The 26,175-nt window shown below is 42.2% G+C and overlaps 1 protein-coding gene across 1 annotated transcript in view; it reads right to left on the reverse strand.

Annotated features, from left to right (window-relative positions):
• Nucleotides 1–1,613: 1,613 nt before the first annotated feature.
• SEL1L3 (SEL1L family member 3) overlaps nucleotides 1,614–26,175 on the reverse strand; it is a 108,192-nt gene continuing 83,630 nt past the window's right edge. The window contains exons 18-24 of the mRNA XM_061419837.1: nucleotides 18,142–18,232; nucleotides 17,925–18,009; nucleotides 16,710–16,819; nucleotides 12,392–12,519; nucleotides 11,356–11,458; nucleotides 11,200–11,272; nucleotides 1,614–2,752 (exon numbers count right to left, since the gene is read on the reverse strand). Of these exons, the coding sequence (XP_061275821.1) occupies nucleotides 2,613–2,752; nucleotides 11,200–11,272; nucleotides 11,356–11,458; nucleotides 12,392–12,519; nucleotides 16,710–16,819; nucleotides 17,925–18,009; nucleotides 18,142–18,232 (730 nt within the window). The 3' untranslated portion in view covers nucleotides 1,614–2,612. The remainder of the gene's footprint in view (nucleotides 2,753–11,199; nucleotides 11,273–11,355; nucleotides 11,459–12,391; nucleotides 12,520–16,709; nucleotides 16,820–17,924; nucleotides 18,010–18,141; nucleotides 18,233–26,175) is intronic.

Here is a 26,175-nt window from a genome sequence, read left to right on the forward strand (position 1 = left end):
ATTTCCAGTCTCCCTACAGCAAGAAAATAAGCTCTGTTGTTTAAGTCACCCAGTCTGTGCTACTTTGACATGGCAGCTCTAGAAGACTAACATAATTGTGTTTCTTGGAAACAGATTCTTAGTGCAGGGTTGTGTGGAAAGTGTTATAGGAGCCTTTATAGGAGATGTCAGGAAATCTAATGTGAAAACAAGGAGGGCAGAATTGGGCAGAGAGAGAATTTGAGCTAGAATGAGGGTGCCACCAAGATGGTGTTCTGGAGCTGGGGTGGCCCTTCAAGGACTGTTCCAAATTGAGGCAAGGAGCCTTTGTTTTCCTACACCAATCATTACCAAGGTGAAGGAGGGGTGATGATTTTTTTACCCTCTAAGGAATGTTTGGCAATGTCAGAACTTTTTTGGCTGTCACAACTGGCCTATGAAGGGGTGTGTGTGTTGGGGCGGGATGCATGCACTACTGGCTTCTAATGGGTAGAGACCAGTGATGCTGCTGTAGTACATCCTAATGCCCAAGACAGGCAACCCTCCTCCACCGCCCCATGACAAAGAAGCACCTGACCCTGAATGTCAATAGTGCTGAGACTTGTGCAAACCTCCCTCCCGGCATTAACAAGTCATTGGCCCTGAGCTGCATGTGGAAAGATTTTTACCCTGTCACTGATGGCAATTCCCAGTGAGGAGTGCAGCTATGAACTGTCAGTGGCCTGTGTTCCCAGCAGCTGGAGAATAGGCATGTTTGCCGTGAAGAGCATCTAGGTGGACCAAAGAGCCCTTGATCTGACCCCTCAACTTCTCTTTCTAATAAAAATAACAAGCAATCATGTTCAGGGCACCGTCCTCAGAGTTATACACGTTATCCTACTTGATTGCGTGTGTGCTGAGTCACTTCAGTTGTGTCCGTTGTCTCTTTGCAACACTCTGTTCTACAGCCCACCAGGCTCCTCTGTCCATGGGATTCTCCAGGCAACAATACTGGAATGGGCTGTATTTCCTTCTCCAGGAGATCTTCCCCACCCAGGGGTCCAATGTGAGTCTTCTACACTAGCAGGTGGGTTCTTTATCACTAGCGCCACCTGGGAAGCCCTGTTATCCTACTTAAGCCTCATAAAAAACCCAAGAGGTGGGTTATATGGCCAATATTTTGTAAAACAGTAATCTAGGACTCAGAGAGGTTAATCACTCACCCCAGATTACAGAGCTAGTAAGCAGCAGAACCAGAATTTGTATCCAGGGCTGTCTGACTCCAAAGCCTAAAGTTTTCACAAGCAGGAAGGACAATCTTTGCTAAAACAAGAACAGTACACAGAGGAGGAAGAGGATGGGCTACAGACTTAGCAGAACTGATAGAAACCCAGCCTTATAACAGCAGAGCCCTGAGACAATGGCTGATACTGTGTGAACATCACAGGGCTCAGCCCCTGAGCTCAGGTTCCCTGGAGAGGAGACTCCTGCCACCTCTCTATCCACAAACGTTAATGTTTACCAGCAATAATCCCTCTCATAAGGGGACTTTTTCTTTTTGCCTCCTTGAGGTGAATGTATGGACTTTAGGACTTTGTACAATGACAACAGTTAACTACAAAAAAATTTTTAAAAAAGCAACCACTTCCTAGGAGTCAATGGTATAAAAATAATTTTTATTTACTACTGTAAATAAAGTAGTGCAAAGAGTAGTTTGGACCCACAATATTGCATTACTGATTTATTTACTACCTTAGCAGCAAACAGTGTGGGCAGTTGGCCCTTTCTCTTCTCTCTCTCTCTCTCTCAGACACACACACACACACACACACACACACACACACACCCCTACGCAGATGCAGGCAGGCATAAGGGGTGGGGAATGAGACTATGAGCTAAAGGCTTGTTTCCTGCGTTTTCCACTGCTGCCAGTCTATTCTAATGGGTAATTCATGGAAAATACTACACTTAAATACTAAGAATTTTCTAAATGTTATTTTATGGATTGCAATTGAAAAGTAAACGACATCCAACAGTGTCATTAACTGATTTGGAAGCATTACGACCCTAGAAAAATTCAAGGAGAAAAATGCAAACCCATTTACAAAGCCATGGCCTTTCCTGTGTTTCCAGCCTTAACCTATTCATTTCAAGGTGCCTCAGAAATGCTGGTCTTAGATGTCAAATGGAAATCTGTCCGTGGGACTGCGAGGAGCAGGGCAGTGGCAAACACGCATACCAAATATTATCCAACTGGTAGAGAAGTCGCAATTTTCTGCTGTTTTAATAAAATGGAATGAACAAGGGGCTAAGATTCTTAAAATGCACCTCAGTGTATAAGGATTTGGATACACCACAAGGCAAACTCTGACTCCCTGTACACACAATCATTAGGCATGGACATCCAGAATAACCCAGTTAACCTTCCCAACACACCCCTGTGATCAACATGCTCCTTGTATTTGTTTGATAACCTTTGGTATAACCACTGTCTGCTCTGGGTATTTCTTTGATTAAAAAAAAAAAAGACACCAAGTGCAAAATTCGCATCCAGCTGAGAAGACATTTAAGGAGTACAATGCCCCAGCCACAGCTCTCCAGTACCAATTGTTGAAAGGATTCTCTCTCATCTGGAGAGACCTGGATTGCACAGTTCACCCACGTGGCTCTGGATTGTTGGTGACGGTGGGCTGGTCCTGAGCGGAGGCATCTGCCGTTGGAGTCACAGCTGGACTTGCAGTGGGGTCCATAGGGTTTGCGGAGACCCGGGCTGGCATCAGGTGGGAACTGCTGGCTGCAGAGACACATGCACAACACATGCTGAATCCTCAAAACAGTGTGTAGAGGACACACAACCACACCTGGACTCTAGCAAGCCAGAAGAGATGCTGCTCGTCTAGTGTCCTTGATACTATAAACAGATGAGCAACTTAGGACCCATTATCTGGGTTCTTTGGACTTTGGCGTTTCCTCCTATAAAAGGCAATTGGAATAGATATGCAAAGATCTCTGGGAGTCTTAAAATTATGCTGCAAATTCCAGGTAAATATTAAGAAAGAAAGAAAAAGAGGAAAAGAAAGGGAAGAAGGTGGAGGGAAGGAAGGAAGGAGGGAAGGAAGGAAGGGAGAAACAACTCTTGGTCTATGTTTTCTATGGTCAGATCTCTCTCTTTTTTTTTCCACTTGGTATTGATGCTATGGATTATAGCAATCAATCAGAAAAGAGTGTTGGTTTCATTCACATTCTGATTCCATTTGGATGATATACCAAATTTGATTTAAATTGACTTATTTAAGTACATGTACATAAACTTTGGAAAACATAATTACCAGGCTTAATTATTTATCATTCTACCTTTAGTAAGAAGCTTGGACCACCATAAAGATTAGGGAGGCTTATAAAGTTTTACACTTTATGTCAATAGTTTTCAAGTGGAGGTAATTTTGATTTCCAGGAGACAGTTGGCAACGTCAGTAGACATTCTTGGTTGTCACAACTGAAGGGTCAGGTGCTACTGGCATTTAGTGGGTAGAAGCCAGGGATGCTGCCTAAGCATCATAAAATGCCTATGCCAACCTCCCCTACTCCCATCAACAAGGAATGATTCAGCTCCAGATATCACAAGTGCTGAGGCTGACACACCTGCGTTAGGCACCAAGGTTGAGATATATCCTGGTCCGTCCATAAGACTGGGCTCTGGGACCTGGCTGCCCTGCCTTTAATCAGTGATGTAACCTTGGACAAGTTACCCACTCTCTTTCTGCCTCTAAAAAAAAATGGGCAAAATAAGAATGCTGCTGCTGCTGCTGTGTCTCTTCAGTCGTGTCCGACTCTGTACGACCCCATAGACGGCAGCCCACCAGGCTTCCCGTCCCTGGGATTCTATACCTTATTGCCATAAGGACTAAATGAATTAATGCATATTCCGTTCTTAGAACAGTGTTTGGTTTGTCTACATACTGATTAGATGTTAGCTATTACTACTAGTGACCTGGCTTACTATGGTAATGTATTGATTTATCAATTTCTGGGGCCTGGCTGGCAGGACTGATGAAAGCATTTGTTTCTGGGATGCCTACGGCTCACTTTTAGACCCCAGGAGCTTATGAAAATAGCTAAAACTTTGAAGCCAGAAAACTGAGGAGTCACATGGTCCTGCCAGTTCCCAGTTGCGGAGCGAGCTTGGGCAAGTTACTTAACCTCTCTGAGCTGCAGTTTCTCTGTCAAATGGGGTAATATGACATGTGGCTAGTACAGTGGCCATGCTTTGTGGGAACAATTGCTAGTTCGCCTTTAAGCAGTGCTCTTAAGTTCTGCAGTCCTTGAGTCAGTAGGTGGGATCATTTTTAAAGGTTCCCAAATGTCCATCCTGAAATGTACCAACTTGCAGAAGATGCCACCAGATGTTGATCATCTGACTTCTGGATAAACTCTTCAAGATTTCCACCTCTGAGAGGCTATTCTAGACAAATCAGGAATGGGCTCCAAAGCCTCTGACCTTTTTGAATATGTAAAGGAATTCTTCAAGGAACCCTCTCCAATATCTACAGAAGACTTTGTGAATCCAGAGACTGTTCTGAAAGAACAAAACAGTGGTGGTGGTGGTGCGGGGTGGGGGGTGGTGCCCAGGTGTTATGTAATGATGTGACACTTCTAGGCCAGAGTCATCACTCTGGCAGGTGACCTAACCATGGCAGGGACTGTGATACCCGGTGATTCGGTAGAAAGACCATTTGGAGTCAGGAGACCTGTTCTAGGCAAATCACATTTATCAATCACTAGTAGGCAACTTTGGGGTAGATAATGAATGGCAGACATTTCAGTCCTAAGATGATGCTTGAATCTCACAGGCCTTGGTTTCCTCATCTGTAAATTGAGGGGCTTGGATCGCATGGTGTCCAAGACCTTCTCAGGACCAAAGATTTATCCTTCTGATGATTCTTTGAGGAAGTTAATGAAGTACTAAGTCACCTATTTTTCCATTTCAAGCTCAGGGAAATGTTTAAATCACCATGGTAACAAGATAAATCAGCAATCAGTTTTCTGATTAAAACAAAAAAGTACCAATGTGTAAATGTAGAAAGAATGCATAATTAGCATTGCCACCACTGAAATCTTGTTAGAACATAATAAAAATGCTCAATGTTTCAGCAGTAAATTTGCTATTATCCATGTGAGAACTCTTCCATTTTCATCAGGAGTTTGCAATCATTGGACAAGCCTTGTCCCCTACAGTGGGTCATAATTTTAGAATGGCCTCTTTGTCTCCACTCACCTGGAATCCATTCTAATTTGATTACCGGACTAGAATCAAGGTAACCAGGAAAACCAGCGTGCTGCTTAAAAAATTGCAGAGTGCATTCCAGAGCCAAATAGAAGTGATTTTTGGATTATTTGTTGCGTGGGGGACCATTTCCTGTTCATTAGTGAGAAAAATCAAGAGTTGGCCCTGGGTTGGCAGACTGCAGTCCATGGACCTAATGTGACTTGCTGCCTGTTTTTGTATAGTTTGCAATCCAAGAATGGTTTTTGCATTTTGAAATGGTTGAATAAAAATCAAAAGAGTACTATTTTATGATATGTGAGAAGTATATGAGATTTAAATAGTCACGTCCACAGTAGCATTTTATTGAAGACCAGTCTCATCATTTGTTTTCCAGTATCATCAATGGATGCTTTTGAACTATAATGAAAGTTGAATAGTTGTGACAGAGATGGCCCTCAAAGGCCCAAATGTTTATTATCTGGCCCTTTTCAGAAAAAGTTCACCAACCTCTGTCGTGGACCATTGTAGGAAAAAAACCTGCTTGCCAGCTCACCAGATGTGAGCACAAAGAAAAGAAGAATAGTAGAGAATATATTGGGTGAATTGGGAGATAATTGAGTATTTACAAAGACAGGGGAGGTAGGTGCAAGTAAGGAGGTGAGGGAGGGAAACTGAAAATCTGGAGATTAAATCTATTTCATTTGAGCCTCTGGCTCCAGCAGGGCCCAGCCCATGTAGAAAACCCATGTCATTTAAACATTTCTCATGAGTAAAGATACCAGTAGGGCACCAAGGGTAATGAGATAGGAGAAAAGTAAAATCTCACCATTAAATCACTCTGACTTTAAAGCTACTGCTTTTTTCGTGAGCACCACTTTGTGACATTTTACTGTAATTTTAGAAGAAACCTCATTAACTGGAAATGGAGAGGACAGGGAAAGAGTAGGAAAAGGTTTAATTAATCTTGATCGTATCATCTTATTCTTTTTAAAAGACCCCTAAATTAACTACTTAGGGGAAACGGATGATGAGTTGGCTTAAATTTTGAATTGGCTGACATTGGTTCCAAAGGTGACCCTGTGTCATGCCCGGAGCTGGTAATTCTACAGATCTTGCTCTCTCCTCTGTATTATGTTTAGACATAAAGTTTACACTAATCTGAGGAAGGCAGGACTTTCTCTGAACTGGTCATTACATTGTCTCCCTCTATTCTCCCTTTTACTTTCTGCTAGGCAGCCAAGGCTCCATACCTTTTTTGGTCTCAGGGGAGATTTGTGACAAGAGAAATGGAGATGCTCCCAGACACACTTTGGGATTTTCCCCCCTCAAAGCCTGAGTCTATTAAGGCAATTATGCTTGGCATCTTTGACAGGGAGGGAAGAGGAAAAGTGCTTTAGAGATGCAATGAGGTGGGGAAAGGAGGTTTTTGGAGTGTGAGAAAGAGGCTGAGCCTGGCTGGGGGTGTAGCTCAGTGGAGTTCTCTTCTTGCCCTGCAGCAATCTGAGAAAGGAAGAGTTGGGGGAAGAATGGCTAATGGTGATCAGCTTTGGGACTCATTGATGACTCAGAAGCTGCAAAGCTGAAGGACCTGGAAGGATGCTGTAGGCTCAGGTCAGTGTGTATTCTGTTATCAGACTGATGATCATCTGAGTGGTTAGTGCCACCCAAGACCCATGGACCTTAGCACGTCCCTGGGAGGCGTCAGCTTCCAGAAAGATTGAACCAACTGGGGAAATGCAAGCTAGGAATCAAAAACAATTTCCCTCAAAGGAAAGAAAAGATCTTTTGTGTGTACACAATATTTTTTGTGGACTTATTCTGGTATGCTTGCTAAACTAATCGGTATCTTTGTTCAGCTGGTTTTTGAAAAAGAGTTTTACGTCTTAGAAAGAGTCTAACAGCAAAGAAAAGCATGCTAGACTCCGGTAGTGTTGTGATACTGACTGAGGTAAACAAGCTCTTTAAGTGTAGGCGTTACCTGCTGTCAGCATGCTTTAATGGAAAGGAAAATGCCCCAGAGACCACTACTCCTTAGGAAGCTCCCAGCTAACATTTCTTGAGTCCTAAAGAACCCTATGTCCTTTCATTTGGCTTTCTCAACTACAATACGAGGTAGGTGTACTTCTATTTTTGCTATTTTATTTATTTTTCTTTCTTTTCTTTAAAAAAAAAATTTTTTTGGAGTATAGTTGCGTTACAATGTTGTGTTAGTATCTAAGGTGCAGCAAAGTGAGTCAGCTATATAAATACATATATCCCCTCTTTTTTGGATTTTCTTCTCATTTAGGTCCCCACAGAGCACTGAGTAGAGGTCCCTGAGCTATACAGTAGGTTCTCACTAGTTATCTTTTTTATCCATAGCACCAATAGTATATATGTCAATCCCAATGTCCCAGTTCATCCCATTTTCCCCCCCAGCCCGTCCCCGCTTGGTATCAGTATGTTTGTTCTCTATGTCTGTGTCTCTATTTCTGCTTTGTAAATAAGATGGTCTTCTGCTGTTTTAGAGAATGGGAAACCGAGAAACAGAGAGGGTCCCTCCCTTGCCGAAGGTCACACAACTAGCGACAGGCCGGAATCTCAGCAGCCTGAGCTGTCAGCCACTGTCCCGCACCGCTAGCCTTCTGAATGCAGGACAATTTAATGTGGCAAACACAGTGAAATGTTGACTATATATCACAAAGCGAATAAACTCAGAAGGAAAATGAAGGTAGCTGGAGCTGAACGCAAAATGGATGGACAGTTCAATTTAAAGGTCTGGCCATAAATCATTAGTTTTTAAAAACAACTGACAGTAAAAAATGCAAATCACAAAATGACAAAGATCCCTAACTTATGGCACAATCCTCCCACCCAGAGCCTTAAGGGAGGCTCTGAGCCCACAAATCCTGTCCCTCTGTACTCTGGCAGTCAGCATCCGGGCTGCATTCCTGCACCGACTACACCATGGTCAGGGTTACCACCTGCATCTCTACATCCATCCCATTAGGTGGGGCGGCTCATGGACCTTGGCTCATCCAGGAGGTGCCTGGGGCAGAAACTTTGCCCTCTCAGGACCCCTCTGCAGTGCTTCTCTTCTTCTCTGAGCTCCAATCCCCCCTTGCCCCATCGCCCAATCACTGATGGAGTACCCTCTTATTTCAAAACTAGGGACAAATCTGTACATATGTTGAAGACTTAAAAAATATGAAAATAATTTACTACATACTTTAATTCAATGCTAGTCCTAACAGGGCTGGTAGGTACCCCAATGGGGGCATGTTTTGGAAATACCTGCTGCTGCTGCTGCTAAGTCACTTCAGTCGTGTCCAACTCTGTGCGACCCTATAGATGGCAGCCCACCAGGCTCCCCTGTCCCTGGGATTCTCCAGGCAAGAACACTGGAGTGGGTTGCCATTTCCTTCTCCAATGCATGAAAGTGAAAAGTGAAAGTGAAGTCGCTCAGTCGTGTCCAACCCTCAGCGACCCCATGGACTGCAGCCTACCAGGCTCCTCCGTCCGTGGGATTCTCCAGGCAAGAGTACTGGAGTGGGGTGCCACTGCCTTCTCCGTTGGAAATACCTAGAGTTTTTGTTTTTACTTCTAGGCCCTTGTGACTCCAAGTATGATCCATAGAATAGCTCTGTGGATGCAACCTGAAACCCTGTGCAAAATGCAGGATCTCAGAGGCCACCTCCAGACTGACTGACCTAGAATCTACATTTAACCAGATCCCTGCCTGATTTCTAGGCACAATGAAATTAAGAAGCACGGGGCTAGGATATACATATTGAAATACATGTTATTTTATTATAATTGCTTTCTTTTTTATTTCTTCTTTATATCGCTGTTTAGAGTATTTTTAAAAATAAGTATATAGGCAGGTTACTTGTCCTTCATTTCAGGGTACCAGAAAATGTGTTAAAAAATACATCTTATGTAAGATGACAATGGGTCAGAGGCAGATGGTAGCCCCTGCTGTAAAGTATTGTGACTGTGAAAAAGCTCAGATGTCAGCTGCCCTACATCCTTTCTTGGATTTTATTTTGTGATTTGGGGCAAACCATGTCATTCCTGTAGCCCCCATTTTACCATCTGTAAAATGAAGGGCATAGAATTAAATTATTTTATACATATATATTCAGACTTCTCCGGTGCTCACCAAAGGGAAGAGGTATGTATATAAAGAAGCAAGTTAAAGAGTTTGAAAAAAGTGAAGAGAAAAAGAGAATGAAAGAGCAAAGGATACATAGGAAGGGGAAAACATCTCAAAAGGCAGGAGGGACAGGGAGATGGAAATGTGGAGGGACTGATAATGAAGCTATGGAGAAAGGAAAAAAAGATGACTTCTGATAAAAGCCATTCTACCAGCCCATGAATTTTCATGGCTACCAGCTGGCATAAAATCATAAAGACAATTTTCAGCTCCTCTAACGGAATTGCATTTGTAATAATCATAACAATATTTCTACAGAGTAAAAATGACAAAGATAATTTGAAATGGAAAACACTGACAAGATGCAAAATAAATGTGCTCTACCTGGCAACAAATTTAGGGACGGGACAGAATTTGCATGAGGAAAATTTATCAGCTGGCATGCTACAGGGCATCAGACCTGGAAGGGTTTTTGATGGTTCCTTATTAACCTCCTCAGGTAATCAGGGAAAATGACTCTGTATTAGCCTCTCAGAAGAGTGACTTCCATCTCACCATCGAATATGTGCTGAAATGCACTCCTTTTGCTTTTCATTATTTGCTACACAAACAACGGCTGTGCCAATGCTCAAACGCCATGTCCAGTCCTAATGTATCCATTTGTAAATGTCCCTGCCGGTCTTCATGCATAATTCGGTCCTGGTGTAGCTCCCCAGGTGGTGGGGAATTGGAATTCTCCACTGAGAGGCGTTCGCAAACGTGAGCACCTACTCAGTGTGAGGTCATAAATGATGAGACCAAGGCCTTCCTCTGACTCAGCTGATGGTCTCATAGGAAAGACAGACACTGCATCGAACTTTATCAAGAGGGTTTTATATACCAAATAAACATAACATCTAACATTGAGCTACAGTTGTCATTTTAGTGCCATGAGTATTTTTTTTCACTGAGCCCTCCTAACAGCCCTGAGAAGTAGCTACTGTTATAACTTTATTTTACTGACGAGAAATTAGAGGATCAGGAAGGTGAATAACTGTCCATAAGTCACACAGCTAATGAGGCGATACACCTGGACTCTAAACCCAGCTAGAAGGACCGCCCCACCCTAGTTCAGAAAAGAACTACTGACTAGGGGAAGCCACACTAGCCGAAACGCTGGCTCCATTAGCCCTCTCGGCCCCTCCCTCTGAATCTAAGTGACTGGGTATGTTATTCATCACAAGAGCTTCTTTATCATCCCACATGCTTGACTGGGATAAACAGGAAGACTTTGTGCCAGAGGGAGCCTTGGACCTGAGTTTTAAGACACACAAAGTATAGTTTTGGTGTGTGTGCACGTGTGCTCAGTTGCTCAGTCTTGTCTGACTCTGTGATTCCCAGGATTATAGCCCTCCAGGCTCCTCTGTCCCTGGAATTTTCCAAGCAAGAATACTGGAGTGGGGTGCCATTTCCTCCTCCAGGAGATCTTCCGGACCCAGGGACTGAACCCCCATCTCCTGCATTGGTGGGTGCATTCTTTACCACTGTGCCACCTGGGAAATCCATAGTTTTTTTGATAGCAGGTATATTTTCAATGGGAGTAGACATTTTTGTTAAATTTCTTAAGCACCGTATTTTTTTTGTTTTTTAAATCCTTGCTTATTTTGAAAAGTATAACAATACTTGGAGCCTTGCATCAGCCAGAGATTACCATATAGCCCTAGGGGTAACCATCATTTCATGAATGATCCTCCTAACAAAAAGCAACAGCATGGCCAAGGAGGGAAAGTGTCATTTTTCTAGTAGGGAAAAAGAATCACTACTTTTTTATATATGGGCCCAGCTTTTTGTAAATCTTTACCTGAGACAGACTGGAAATATTGCACAGTCCAGGCGATCAATATGGATAGCAGGAAGGTTCCCAGGAAGTAGATCTGCAAACATCCGAAGCAGATGTCAGATGACTGATAGAAGGCAGGGACCACGAGGGCAGGGCTGGGGGGAGACGGTTCCTTACCAGCGCAGAGTGCAGTACAGCGCCCCAGATCAGCCGGAGGTTAAGGTAAAGCCAGGCCAGGGAGCAGGGGCTGAAGGACTCCTCATTGCTATGGCTCCAGCACCTGCAGACAAACAGCACAGGGCATCCTGACAGTGTTGGAAGACATTGGTAGCATTGCCAATATTTGCAGATCCTCAAACCCATGTCCTTCTGTTTTGAGTCAAATAAGCACATGTAAGATGAAGGGAAAAAGAAATAAAGCAGTTCTGAGGAGTCTGAGCCTACATGGAAATACTAGACACCCAGGCAACAATCTCAGAAAAGGTCAGTCTTATCATTTATAAAAAGACATTTCAATGAAGACCTTGCAGCATGGAGACTGCCAAGTAACACTTTTGTCTGTCTGTCCAAAGTCCAGACACAGGGATACCTCTCTATCTGCAGAAGAGCATCATCTAATTGGACACTATTTTTTCCACTCTCATGGAAAACCTGCATCAGCATTTTAACTTCAGATCAAGCACATTCTATATCTCAGTCCTCAGTTACTAGAAAGGGGAATTAAGTTTGGGTCCAGCTGTGTGTTCTCTAATTGAAGCAAATCCTGGGCCCTCTTCACATCAAGCACATTCTGTATCTCAGTCCTCAGATACTAGAAAGGGGAATTAAGTTTGGGTCCAGCTGTGTGTTCTCTAATTGAAGCAAATCCTGGGCCCTCTATAACCACTGACATTAGAAAATAAGGGGCTCTTCCCTCGTGGCTCAGGCAATAAAGAATCTGCCTGCAATGCAGGAGACTAGGGTTCGATCCCTAGGTCAGGAAGATCCTCTGGAAAAGGGAATGGCTACCCACTCCAGCATTCTTGCCTGGAGAATTCCATGGATAGAGGAGCCTGGTGGACTACAGTCCATAGGGTCGCAAAGAGTTGGACACAACTGACCAACTAACACTAATACTTTAGAAAATAAGAATAAGGATAACTTTAGCCAAAAAGCAAACACTACCCACTTGGATTCCCCAGCGTTCACAGTACTGAAGAGGCTCTGAACTCACCTTTCATACAGTTCCCGGAGGATGGAGATGTTATTAGAATGGATTGTTGGGTCAATTTCCAAGAAATCCAGAATATGATGTGGGATTATAGCACCTTCCTCTATTAGCAGTGCCAGGTTAAAAAATCCCTGAAAACAAGCCACAAACCAAACTCATTCTTTCCTTATAATAAAACTTAGACGTACACTCATCAGAATATAAACTTTTACAACCTCTGGATTTTTCCTCAGTCTTTAGAGCCAGATGGCTTTGTCATCTTCATTGATAAATTGTTTCCCTAAATATATGCATCTGAGAAACTTATTTGCAGGAGAACCAGGAGGCTTTCAGAGGCTACAGCATCCCATCTGCTCAGAAGCCAGTCAACCGGGGGAATCTGTCCTCCTGCTCACTCTCTCAAGACAGAACTTTCTGGAAAACATGCCCTTGAGTTATCAACAAAACCAGAACACTGAGTCAAAGGCAATCTGCATCATTACATTACTACCCTGGGTCACCATCGGCATGTCAGAAATTGAACAAGCTGTGGCTGTGGGCGCTGATGGAGAGGGTCTCTGATACACATAGTCATGTATGAGTGTTTGACTCATCTTTCCTAGGCTAGTGAGGAAAATCTCCTCTTCTGACTCCTCTTGGCACAAATCCTCTACTCTGGCATGCTTCCCTACCTCTCCCTTATTAAAATCTTCTTCTTGACCCACAGAGGTAGGGACTACCATATTACGCTGTGCAGGTGCAATAAAATCACACAGTTAAGAGCCTGATGGTTGAGATGCTTCATAAAGAATGACAACTATTATAGTACCTGGAGGAGATGCACCATCCATCATGAGCTGAGCATGTGGCCAGACCAAGAAATAAACAATGATGCATAACTTATCATTAGGGCTTTACAGAGTCCAAAGAGTTGTTGCCCTTCAAAGAATTAAGTCATACTTTAATGACTTATATCCTCCCTTTTCTTTCATTTAGTTGATTCTAAATAAAAGTCACCAACCCTTGGTTTGTAAACAGCAGGAGTCTCACAAGCGTGCTATGATCACGATAAAATAACAGAGCCAGCATTTCTGAGTGCTGTTGTATATGAGGCTTTGTTCTGTTTTATATATATTAACTCAATCCTCATAGCAACAAATCAAGATAGGCTCTATTACCCTGTATACTACTATTACTAGGAAGCTGAGACACAGAAAGGTTAAGGAATTTGCCCTATGTCATGCAGCTGGAAAGGGGATTCAAATGCAAGCAGACCGGATTCACAGTCCCAAATCTTAAGCTCCACTATGCTGACAAATAATTTCTTAATAGTTATAGGTCTCTTTAAATTTTACACACACACAAAAGCAGAAAACAGACTATTTCTTCACTTTTTGAAAGAAAGGTCCTCTTAAAATGAGGTATTAGAAGAAAAGAATAAAATGACTTTATAAAATTGTAAAGTCTCAGAACAATGGAAAAATAACATGGTTAAAATAAATGAGACAACGGACTAGGGAAATATTTATATGCAATGTAATAGCTTAAAATTCATTATCTATTGGCCAAATGTATAAAGAACTAATTATAATTTAAATTGAAAAATACCACAACTCCAACAGATAAGCAGACAAAGAGTAAGAACAGAGAATTCACATAAGAAAATATGAAGAGTTAAATAAATTATCATAGATAAGTATATGTAAAAGTGTTCATCCCCAGCAGTGGTCAAATACAGACAATTTAAAACAATAAGGAAGGATCAACTTGTATTATTCAATCAGCAATATTAAGCCATGAAAATATCCAGTGCCGATGTGATTTCCGTTAACCTCTTAAACTTAAGTCCTGCTTGGTGATATATTGATTGGGAAACAACTTCAGAAAGCAAATCGGCCATATACTATTATTATGAGCCATAAAACAATTTAGACTGTTTGACTTAGTAATACCATTTCTCAGATTATAAAGAAATTAATCAAATGGAGGTAAAAGGTAGAAATACAAACATGTTCATTGTAGTACTTACTATATTTGCAATGTAATAGGAAATGACCTTCACATCTTCCTTAATAGACTTCCTTAGTAGACAAAAATAATGTCTATTTTTTAATGCTGTGCCCCCACCACTAAGCAGTGTCTAAGACATGGCAGGACTACATAAACATGTGTCAAATCAATCAATACATTAGTGAACAAGATATAATAAATGTCCATGAAAAGATAAAACTTAATAAATTACATTCTATCAGCTTAACAGAGTATGGGGCAGTAGTTAAGAGTAATAATTACAGAGATTAGGCAATAGGAGGCACATATTCCTGCAATATGTGAGAAGGAGCAGATTTTTCAAGTGGTCCATGTGCTCTAGTTACCATTACAGAGACGACTGGCTTGTGGCCAGGACTCAGAAAGGCATGAAAACTGAAGGAACTGGAAAAAAAAAAAAAGACCAAAGGAATACAGCCCCCTGACATGACATTATGGGTGCATTCTTCAATATTTTTCTCTTTAAAAATTATTCTTTAATGTTTTTATAACATTATCTTTTGAAAAATAAAAACTCAGAATTAAAAAAAAAAAAAAGGTCCAGGCCTGATTTTGAGTAACAACAGATGCCATTTAGGGGAGTTTGGCTCTCGAGCAAATCCTTTTAGCACCCAAATCTATTTCATTCCAGAACAAATAACAATAGTTTAGGCTAGATCATGTCCACTGAGCATACTGAGAGATGGGCTGGGCACTTTACATCTAGCATCTCATATATCTTTGCAACCTATGACTTGGATGTTATTATTATCCTCAGTTCACAAATGAGAAAATCAAGACTCAGTACTTGAGTGACTTTCTATGTCCAAATAACTGTGAAGTGACAGAGATATGGGTAAAAGGAACATAGTGCCTCCTTTTTAAAAAAAAAAAAAAAGACTGAGGTGGGAATTCTCTGGCAGTCCAGTAGCTGGGGCTCTGTGCCGTTACTGCCAAGGGCCCAGATTCAATCCTTGGTCAGGGAACTTAGAAACTAAGATCTCAAAAGTTGAGTGGCATGGCCCAAAAAAAGAGACCGAGATAGGAATGTTTCCAACTTTTGCTCTGTGATCAGATCACAAATCACAACACCGGAAATCTGCGGCATAAGACAGTAACAGCTATTCTAACTTTCATCATGAAATGGCCTTGAGGTCCTTACAAGAGCATTTTGATTAGCAAATATAGAAGGAATGAGAGAAATAGAAAATTATCGTTAGCACACCACAGTTGGTTGCCTGAACATTGTTGCAGGCAAGAGTTACTGAAGGATATTAAGATCAGTGGGCAGAAGTTTGAGGAGAAATAGAATATTTGCATGGTCGCAAATTCCCTTCCCCAAACATCTATAAATTAGAAAGAGAAAAAAATATTAACATTACAGGGAAGAAACCCAGCAGAAACCGCCTTCACTGAGTGAATGAGATCAACCTCCCCAGTAATAAGACATCATGCATGCCTCGTATGATATGCTGAGAAGGACACCTCACATCTGGGCTATCCTTACCCCAGTGCAGAAACTCTATATATTCATGAGAAAAAAGGAGACAGACACAAATCAAGGGACATTCTACACAATATCTGACCAGCAGCCTTCAAATGTGCCAAGGTGATGAAAGACAAAGACTAGGAATGGGCCCAGATGGAAGAACTCCAAAGAAAGATGACAACTAAATGCAGTGTGGGGTCCTGGAACACAAAAGTAACATTAGCGGAAAAAGTAGTGAGATCCAAATAACTTCTGCCGTATAGTTACTGGTACTGTCAACACTAATTTCTTAGTTTGATAATGGTATTATGGTTATGTGACCTTTCTATAATTCTACAAATATTCCAAAATAAGAAGTCCCCCCTCTCCCGAAAAAAAAGGTCACTGAGAATAAAGTTCTATCACTAAAGCACTGACTCAGCTATACAAGTAAACTCCTTCCCATTTTGACCTCTTACAGTTGCTTGAGTTTCTACCTGGTGAGTTAGTTTGATGGAATCTGATAGAAAGACTCCTGGGTTTGCAGTCAGGAGACCTGGGTTTAGGCTCTGACTGCTTCATCTATTACCTGGTTGTTTAGCCTTGAGCATTTTATCACCTTGTCACAATCTTGGCATTCTTTACTATAAAATAGGTCCACTGACCCCTATTCCCACAAGATTGTTATGAGAATGGCATGGGAAACATAGTAAGTGCTTGATAAAGGTTCGCCATGCTGATTACTGGCCTCAGAGAGGTTGTGAGGGGCTCATGAAAATGAATGAGAAGTGGATTTGCAACCTCAGGAACGAGCACCACCAGGAGCTCATTTCCGTTGCTATTTACCTGTGAGTCTCCATCCAGCGCTGCTTGGGCGTACATCTGCACAGACAACTCAAGGTCTTGTGACTGGTTTTGGTGGCCATAGTAGTAAAGATCTCCCATTTTCAAATATGCTGCAGGACAAGAATTACAGGTCCATTTGTCAAGTGGTTTGATTTCAGATCGATATTTTAGAAGAATGGCTCATTTGCATTATTTCAAATTTTTTCCACCAGAATCTGAATACAGATACATCTTTAGGTTTCCTTGCTGTTAGGAGGGGGAAAATGATTTCTGCATTTCTCCATTTCTGGACACATTTTCTTGCTTGGCTGGGTAGCTCTCCTACATGGAGACTATCCAGTGAAAATCAGTCTGCAACCTCACAGTCCAATCAGCCAAGGATGTTTGCAGTATTAAGGTTTTGCTGCCTGGGTTTTATGATTGATGAGCATGTCTTTACTCTGTTTAAGCCATATGTTTTATTTTTTCTCTAAGGAAAAATTTTAAGAGTGTATGTATCTCTCAATGTCCAATCAGAAAAAGAATCCACGTTGGACCATTCAAAACTGGGATTTTGCAACTGGCTATGAGTGTTGGAAGAGCTGAAAGGGCAAATGGGAAAGAGTAGGCAACCTAGAGATTAGCAATGAGGGAAGCTACAACCTTCCCAGAACTCGGGGCCAGTTGAGACCACAGAGGATGGACTGCCAGGCAGGAGCTGGGACCATGGAAGTGCAGCCATTGACAGAGATACAGCCCAAAGCAGACAGAGAAATGGAGAAATATTTGGGCTTCTCATCTTCTCCCACCCTGACATTTCCTGCCTGCGCCTCCCATTGGCTGAAACTAATCAGATCCAAATGGGTCTGGGAACTGTAGTTCCTGAGGGTCAGCCTCCTATCACACAGAGCAGAACCAGGTAGACAGGGAATCCATCTGAGGGCAAAAGGGTAAATGCCTGGCCAGGGACTCTCCAGAATAGCTTTCTCTTATAAATTCTCGCTGATTCCTTAGAAAATGGTGGATCTAAGCATTCAGTAGACGATGGATGAGGAGAAATGCTCTGCTTGAGATTGAGAGCAGAGTTTAGGCAAGATCTTAATGGCTGAAATTTTTCACTCTCTTTCTTAATTGTTTAGAAATATCACACTTCACACAAAGCTGTTAGATGTTCCCTGTTACCAAAGATTAAAAGCCTCCAAAGCTTCAATTTAGCACCAGTTTCTCTATACATACCAAATGAAGGAGCATCGATTTGAAAAACAGAGAAATTATAGTATCTCCAAACACAATTAACACCCAAGTATCTCTTGGCCAGGTCCTAAGGGAATGAAGGGGGAGAAAAAGTTAACTCATTAATATTTTGGCCAAGTGACTGATTTTGCCTCCATAAAACCCAATTCATTATCCTTAACCTTAGAGCTTCTAGTCTGAGGAGAATACATTTACTTACTGGCCTCTCCTCACAGATGTGTGCTAAATTTGTCTGTGACACTTCAATTCCAGTTTCTGCTGCTAAAACATAATACAGCAAAGCTTCATGCCTAAAAATAGATGATTAATAATAAATTTCATATAGTGGCTTTTACTAATATTCACAGAGAGCTTTATATTCACACATAAGAGGGCAGAAAATAAGCAGTTTTTTTTAAAGCACAAAATCATGAGTTGTTTTTTTTTTTTTTTTAATAAATACTGTTGTTAAAAATACTGCATGCACTGATTTATTTTCTATCTTAAAAGGCTGAACTCACAGATAAGGTTGGGGAGCTGGTTGATACAACAGCGACCTCTACTGGCCGAATGACACGTTGAGTGCTGCCTAGGGAGCTGTCTATCGGCTTTGGGTCCTTGAAATCCTTCCATCCTCCATCCTCCATCCTCCATCCTCCACCCTCGCTTAGAGGAGATAAGTGGTATTAAGAAAAAGCTCTGTGCTTTTGAGTCCTGTTTTGTGAAGGGCTTTATGAGGCTTAGGACTCTGAACAAGCTTAATTAAAGCTGAGCTTTTGAGGTACATTAGAAGTTTGGCAAAGGAGAAGCAGTTTACAAGGGGCTTGATACCAATGGTCAAAAACACATTTAAAAAAAAAAGTATTCAAGACCACTGGTAATTGAATAATTGCAAAACAATGAGACCACCTGTCATCTGTTGAAAGGTTGGCACCCGATTCATAATCCGGATAACGGCAAGGGCTTGGGGAAAATGGACATATTTCTCTAACCACTGCTAGTGGGAAGCAGTAGCAATTGATGCAACTGTTAAATGTGAGAGCCTTACAAATGTACATACCACCTGGCCCAACAGTTCTGCCTCATGAAGGTTCATTCCAAGAACCATGTGTAAAATAGACAGCTGTCGGGAATTTGCTGTATGGCTCAGGAAACTCAAACAGGGGCTCTGTATCAACCTAGAGGGGTGGGGTGGGGAGGGAGATGGGAGGGAGTTTCAAAAGGGAGGGGATATATGTATACCTATGGCTGGTTCATGTTGAGGTTTGACAGAAAACAACAAAATTCTGTAAAGTAATTGTGCTTCAAAAAAATTAAATTAATTTTAAAAAATAAAAAATAGTAAATTAAAAAAAAAATCAGAAACATGCAAAGACTCTGTGACAACAGAGCTCATGTCAGATCTGTGTATATCAACGATGACAACATCAAAAACCCCACAAATATCTGTAAACCAGTGGCTCGTTCAATTAACCCATGGTGCAGCCACTTTCAGAGGAGGTCATTAAAGTGATGTTGAAGAAGAGCATTCAAAATTGTAGAAAGGTGTCTATGCCAAATTTTCCATTGGGTGAGAAAAGCAGGATAAAAAACAGTGCAATCTCATTTTTGCAAAACAAATATAAAACTGAATACACACATGGACATACATATGCAGATGCATATATGCAGAGAGAAAAAACTACTTAAAACAATCCACCAGAACGCTAACAGTACTTATCTCTAGGTGCTGAGAGTGCAAGCGATTTTTTTTTAACTTATCTGATTTCCTCCATTTTCTTTTGTGTTACCCATTCCATAAGTTAAAATTTTAACTATAAATGGTTGTTTCTAAAGCTTATTTTTCATTTTCAGTGGCTGACATTAAGAACTCTTCATTAATTTTAGCTCCATCTAAGAACTGTTTAAGAAAGGGCAGGGCAGGGGGCTGCGGACAGTCATCTTTTCCTTTGTTGGCCACACCTCATGGCATGCAGGATCTTAGTTCCCCAACCTGGGATCCAACCTGTGCCTCCTGCAGTGGAAGTGCAAAGTGTTAATCACTGGACCCCCAAGAAAGTCCCAGGAGGTCATCTTTTCTACATGGCTAAAACAGCTCCTGGCAGGCCTTCTCGTGGGGACAGAGAGAGATGATTGGGGGTCAAATTAGGACAGGCAGACCTTCAATCAGACATCCCAGGTCATGGCTGCTGAGTGTGCTGATTTCTGGCCTCCGAGATACCCAAGGCAGCTGACCAATTAGGCATGACTCATGCTCAAGAGATAAGACTGGCTAAGCAGCCATGAAAGGAGTGTAACAAGCCACGTAACAAGCCCACAACTGAGACTGCAACAACACAAAAGGCCCCAGGCATTTTCTTACATAGCCTCCAAGAATCATGTTCGGTGACAAGAATCCTCAGAGTGGACTCTAGATGGAGGACCCTCGAGGAAGGTTCAGCAGCAAGACCCATCCTACAATAAGGTCCCATCCCAAAGGTCTTATAATCTCAAACACTCAGGTTTGCATCAGTGCCTCAGTTTCCCCCAGGGATGGATGAGGGAAGGAGATGGTAGAGAGTTGTCAGCCCAAGGTCAGATGTCAGGGGGGCTCCCTCTGCTGCCATCATGGAACAGGGTCATATTACTGCAATGTTAAGAAAATGAGTTTTTCTTAGACAGTGGTTGGGCAGACTGTTAGATTTTGGGAGCAGGGGACACAGGTTGACATTTCCTGTAAAAACAAAGTCACTATGATAAATTTTATAAAGACAATACCTTGTCTCTAAAGTTACTTGGGTGGTGGGAGAGGGAAGAGAGGAACACATTTTATAGGAACACTTCCACTGCCTGGGGCTTTCCAGGTGGCTCAGTGGTAAAGAATCCGCCTGCCAATGCAGGAGATGCAGGTTTGATCCCTGGGTCTGGAAGATCCCCTGGAGAAGGAAATGGCAACCCACTCCAGTATTCTTGCCTGAGAAATCCCATGAACAGAGGAACCTGGTAGGCTACAATCCATGGGGTTGCCAAAAGTCAGACATGACTTGATCAGCTAAATGACGATAACAACCTTCCATTGACCAATTATTGTGTCAGTAGAAGCCAGGAGGAAATTTCACAGAATTCTCAAGAGTTTCCTTTGAGGAAGCACTGAAATCATCAAAAAGAAGTCTAAAAACTTTGACTTCCTGGAGATCCAGTGGTTAAGACTCTGCGTTTCCACTGTAGGGGGCACAGGTTCAGTCTCGGGTCAGGGGACGAAGATCCCAAATGCCCAGTGGCAGAAAAAAAAAAAGAAAGAAAAAGCACTGAACAGAAATCCACCTCTGTCTTCCATTTTACAGAAGCCATGGAATCCAAAACCACCATCATCCATTTTCATATATTCAAGAGTGAACTCTAGGCAAGCGTCAGACACTGAAGACCAGATTCTCTCAACTTACGAAGACTTCAGAGACAGGACACCTCTGCCGAAACCCTACCTACATTCAGCCTCCCAGCACTTTGCTCTCACTTGTGTCTCAACTGAGATTGCCTCAGAGTATTAATTACAGACATTTCTATCCATCTATTCACAGGATAAACATTTACTCAGTATTTTCTCTGTGTAGGGGGCCCAGAGACAAGCCGGAAATCTGTACCATCCTTCCGTGAACTTCCTCAAGGTTTAGGAAGCTGACCAGGGTGTCCAGCTTTATTTCCAATGTGCTAAAGTGAACTAGTCGCCCAGGCAGTCATTCTGATGGGGACTGGGGTGGGGGTGCAGAGAGAAGCGGATTAAAGAGCGAGTGTAGGGGCACATTTGCTACCCTCCCACTTCAGACTCGGCACATCCATTTATAGAACTTTTATAATGATACATCTTAATAATCAATCCTTTGGCTGCTTGCTGAGAACTGTGAATTTGAGTTTCTCTGAGCAGTTTCTCAAACAATCCAATTATTTTCTCTGGATTCTTTTCTGCCAATGCCTGAAGCAGTCCAAACTGGAAATATATATATATATGAAAAAAAAACAAAAAATCCTGGGGTCTCAGTGGAACTTAGGACCCTGCTCCAAGGCAAAAAGACGCACTTCTTTAAACAGGAATCTTGCATGCCTGCTTGTCTTGCCTCAAGCTTACTAGAATCTGGCTAACCTCCAGGGTTAAGTGTTTGGGGGGTATAGTTAAGACAAAGGACAATAAAACACACAGCTCACAGATAAAACACGCAGCAGGATATGCAGGGAAGAAATGAAACATGACAGGTGACCTCTCCTTAGCTGACTTCTCCTGGTGTCCGAGGATGGCCTCGGGCATGACAGCATTACCTTCCGTATTTTGCCTAAGCAGCAAAATGCCCTGTTCTCAATCATGCTCCTCTTTTAAACTACCCCATATAAATCTCAGAACAACACAGAAAAGCACAAGCTCATCAAACTGACACATGTGATTTGAAAATAATGCCCAGAATAAATGCACTCACAAAAAATGAAAAAAGAGGTGAACTTGGGACAGTGATGGATGATTTAGTTCTATTACAGCAAAATAGATGGGACCCCAAAAAACACCATGTTGTGGTGTGGGGAGGCCAACGGCCATACATTTCCTATTTAACCCCGGAGGCGTTTGGAGGCTCAGAGAGAAGGAAAGGAGAAAAGCTCTTTGTCTCAAATATACTTTGACAAAGATACTCCCACCGTAATGGGTACTAGGGGTTTCTTCCTGTTAGTAGGACAAGGTCTCAAGTCCAGATGAAGACACATCTTTAATAATACTTAGTATCAGCGTCAGAACTGGCAAGGCTATGAAGAAACAGAAATTTATATGGGGTTGACAGGAACGTAAATGGGTAAAACATTTTGGAAAACAGTTGACGTTGTCTTGTAAAGTTGAACACATGGCAAGCCTGTGACCCTATTCCGAAGCATGTATTTTTGGAGAAATTCTTCCTACATGTACTAGGATATACATAAAAAATGTGCATGGCTACATTGTTCTTAAGGGAAAGAACCCAAATATGTTAGAGCTGGTAAGTAAACTGCAGTATGTGACAGCAGTGAAAATGAATGACCTACATGTATCCAAAGATATGCATCCCAGAAACATCAAGTTAAATAAGCATGATGTTTATTTATGAAGAATTACATATGATATGACTCTAATGATATGAAGCTCAGAAACAAGTCAAATCTATTGCTCAGGATTATATCCATATAGAGCAAAACTATAAAGCGAGAAATGGGCAGAAGGACAAAAGACTCACTAAATGGTTAGTTCTGGATCCTGGGGGCTGGGGTGGGTTTCATCTGGGAAGAACACGCAGGGGGTTTCAATGGTCTATTTTCTTAAACAGGTTGGTAGGGTTACAGGTGTTCATTTTATTGTTATGGTTTGGAACTTGGGCTTCCCTTGTGGCTCAGCTGGTAAAGAATCTGCCTGCAATGTGGGAGACCTGGGTTCGATCCCTAGGTTGGGAAGATCCCCTGGATAAGGGAAAGGCTAACTGAACTGAACCGAACCATTCTAGTGTTCTGGCCTGGAGAATTCCGTGGACTGTATAGACCATGGGGTAGCAAAGAGTCGGACACGACTGACTGACTTTCACTTTGGAACTTATATACATATTGCATATTATTGGTAGGCAGCAATTATTGAATGATAAAAGACATGGAAACAACTTACCTGGCCCAGGCTGCAGCTCCAGCTCAGATCCTTTAACCTGGATTCTGAACTAACTCCCCTATTCAGGTCCTCCCTTCTCTTCCCCATAATTTGCAGCTGTTTGGTTAAGCATCTCAGAACCCACCTCTATCATGTCACTACCCTCTCCTCAAACCATTATTGGCTCCCCACTACCTGACAAACTAAATAAAACCTATATAACTGCTATTCAAACTCCCGTAACGCAGCGCCTCTTTGGTCTTGTCATAGACCACTTCCTCTTATGAATTTTACCCTCAAGGCAAACTGAGTGGCTTAAAAATTTCCAGACACACCCAGAATTTTCCTGTTTCTTTGCTTTTTGTGATCCTGTTCATTACTGTGAAAGTGTTAGTCACTCAGTCATGTCCAACTCTTTGCGAACCCAAAGACTATAATCCACCAGGCTCCTCTGTCCACAGAAATCTCCAGGCAAGAATACTGGAGTGGGTTGCCATTCCCTTCTCCAGGGGATCTTCCCAACCCAGGAATCGAATCCAGGTCTCCTGCATTGCAGGCAGATTCTTTACCATCTGAGCCATCAGGGAAGCCCATAGAAGTACTATGACTAGGTGGAAATTCCACCCATCCCTCGAGGCCATATAGTATTACCACCTTTATAAAGGCTGAACTAAGTGCCCTAACCAGGCTGTATCTTTTCTTCCTCTGAATCCCCGATGCTCTTCATATACCGCTCATGGCTCTTCAGTGATGGTTGTTCTGTCTATTTGCCTTAAATCATTCTCTCAGTAGTTTTTGAGTATTTCCTAGAAGCCATTAGGTGCTGAGCACTGGGACACACATCACAGGGTAATCAACAAGTAAAGAGCCATCATGACCCATGCAAGGACAAAGGGTCTAAGGGGTTAGGCAGGACTTCTGAGCAGAGGGAACAGCAAGTGCAAAGGCCCAGAGGTCGGAGAGAATAGGGGCCACCTGAGAAACTGCAGGCCGTTTAGCACCAGGAAGAGATGAGGCGGTGGACTACCCGTCTTACCTGTGACATCCCCTGCGGCTATGGCACCCTGCATTTAAGTGCACTCAGGAAAATCCGCTGAACTGAACCCAAACTCACCCACCGTGGAGAGCACACTTAATCCACCGCCCCCCCACCGCCCCCAAATCAATCATGTAATGCGGCTGAATATTCCAAGAGGGAAAGCAGGCCACTACAGCTTAATCCCTCTTGACCTTCACAGAAAATTTTTAAATGTCCTCCCTGAAGTGCTTTGTGATGTTAAATTCAAAAGTCCGCAAGAAAGCTAAGCTATTAGCAGATACCCTCTTTATGGGAAAAAGTGTAAGACATCTTGGGGGGTATGTGTGTGTGTGGGTGTGTGTGTGTGCTGGGGGTGTTTACATATGTGCTCTTCCTTTGGGAAAACCCCACATAGAAACATTTTGATGTTTGAACACTTAGTTTCCCCTAAGAAGTTGTCAGGAGCAAAGGATGGGAAATGTGGAGGGTGAGAAGCAGAAATGAGCAAAGGTCAACCTGGGACGTTTTATAAATTGAAGTTTACTTGGGAAACAAGATAAACAGCACACAAATAGTAACGTGTATCAATTGGGAAAAGATCATTTCATTTAAAAAATTCCTTTCTCATTATACAAAGTGAGGCCACAGATGATAAACTTTTACAAGATGATACTAATACACAGTTTTATTAAGTGCTTTTTTTCACGTGGCCCATTTCCCCTGCACTTTCTAATTTGAGATTCTCATTCACTGAGATGCTATCTATGGATTACCTGGGCATCCATGAACCAAAGAAGGAAATGACCTTCTTTGGGACTTATATTTTAATTTTTAATTAAAATTCATATCAGAGCACAATCAATGATAGGGCTGCTCTAAAATCTTTGAGATGGTGGACCAATGGGATGTGTGCTGATTTGCATTTCCCTTTTAGTTATTATGGAAATATCCAGGCCATTTAGTCAATAAACAAGCACACAAAATGTAGCACAAAGAAAAGTAAGATGGACCGCGAGGCCTGAAAACAGAGAACAGAGAGACGGACTCAGGTAGATCTTGGAGAGGGGTGCCCTTATATTTGTAAAATCAAGTAACTGGACATGGGGCATTTACTGGTCCTCATGTGTGGGGTTTTACCCCATTTCATGCAGGGTGAGATTTGCTAACTCCATCAGAAGATACTTAGAGAGGGGGAGTCTATTTGGCTGTGACACTTGAGGTCTGCTGAGTGACTTCCAGCAATCCTAGGAAAGGTACCCTAAGCCCTAAACACACTGCTTGCACTCCTTCTCATGGACAAGATAGAAATCCTGGACTTTCTGTGACGTGCCAGTGAGAGGCAGAGGGTCAGCAGGGATCCCCTATGCTGTCTCCAGACTCTGAAACCAAGTAGAACAAGTCGAAGGGAAGAAAAGTCAACGCATTCATGTGTCTCTCAACTTGATGAATGTGGACACTCCCCCTAGAGAACTAATTTTTGCGTATAATTAAACATGGAAATGCTATGTTTTCTAATCAACAGCCAATCAGTCGGTGATACTCTGAATATCATTACCAGGAGGCTGTGATTTCCCTGCAAATTGCTTTTTCAGTTGCATTTTAAGATTCCATCT

Source organism: Bos javanicus, chromosome 6 (assembly GCF_032452875.1).
Source record: "Bos javanicus breed banteng chromosome 6, ARS-OSU_banteng_1.0, whole genome shotgun sequence".
NCBI classification, from domain to species: domain Eukaryota; kingdom Metazoa; phylum Chordata; class Mammalia; order Artiodactyla; family Bovidae; genus Bos; species Bos javanicus.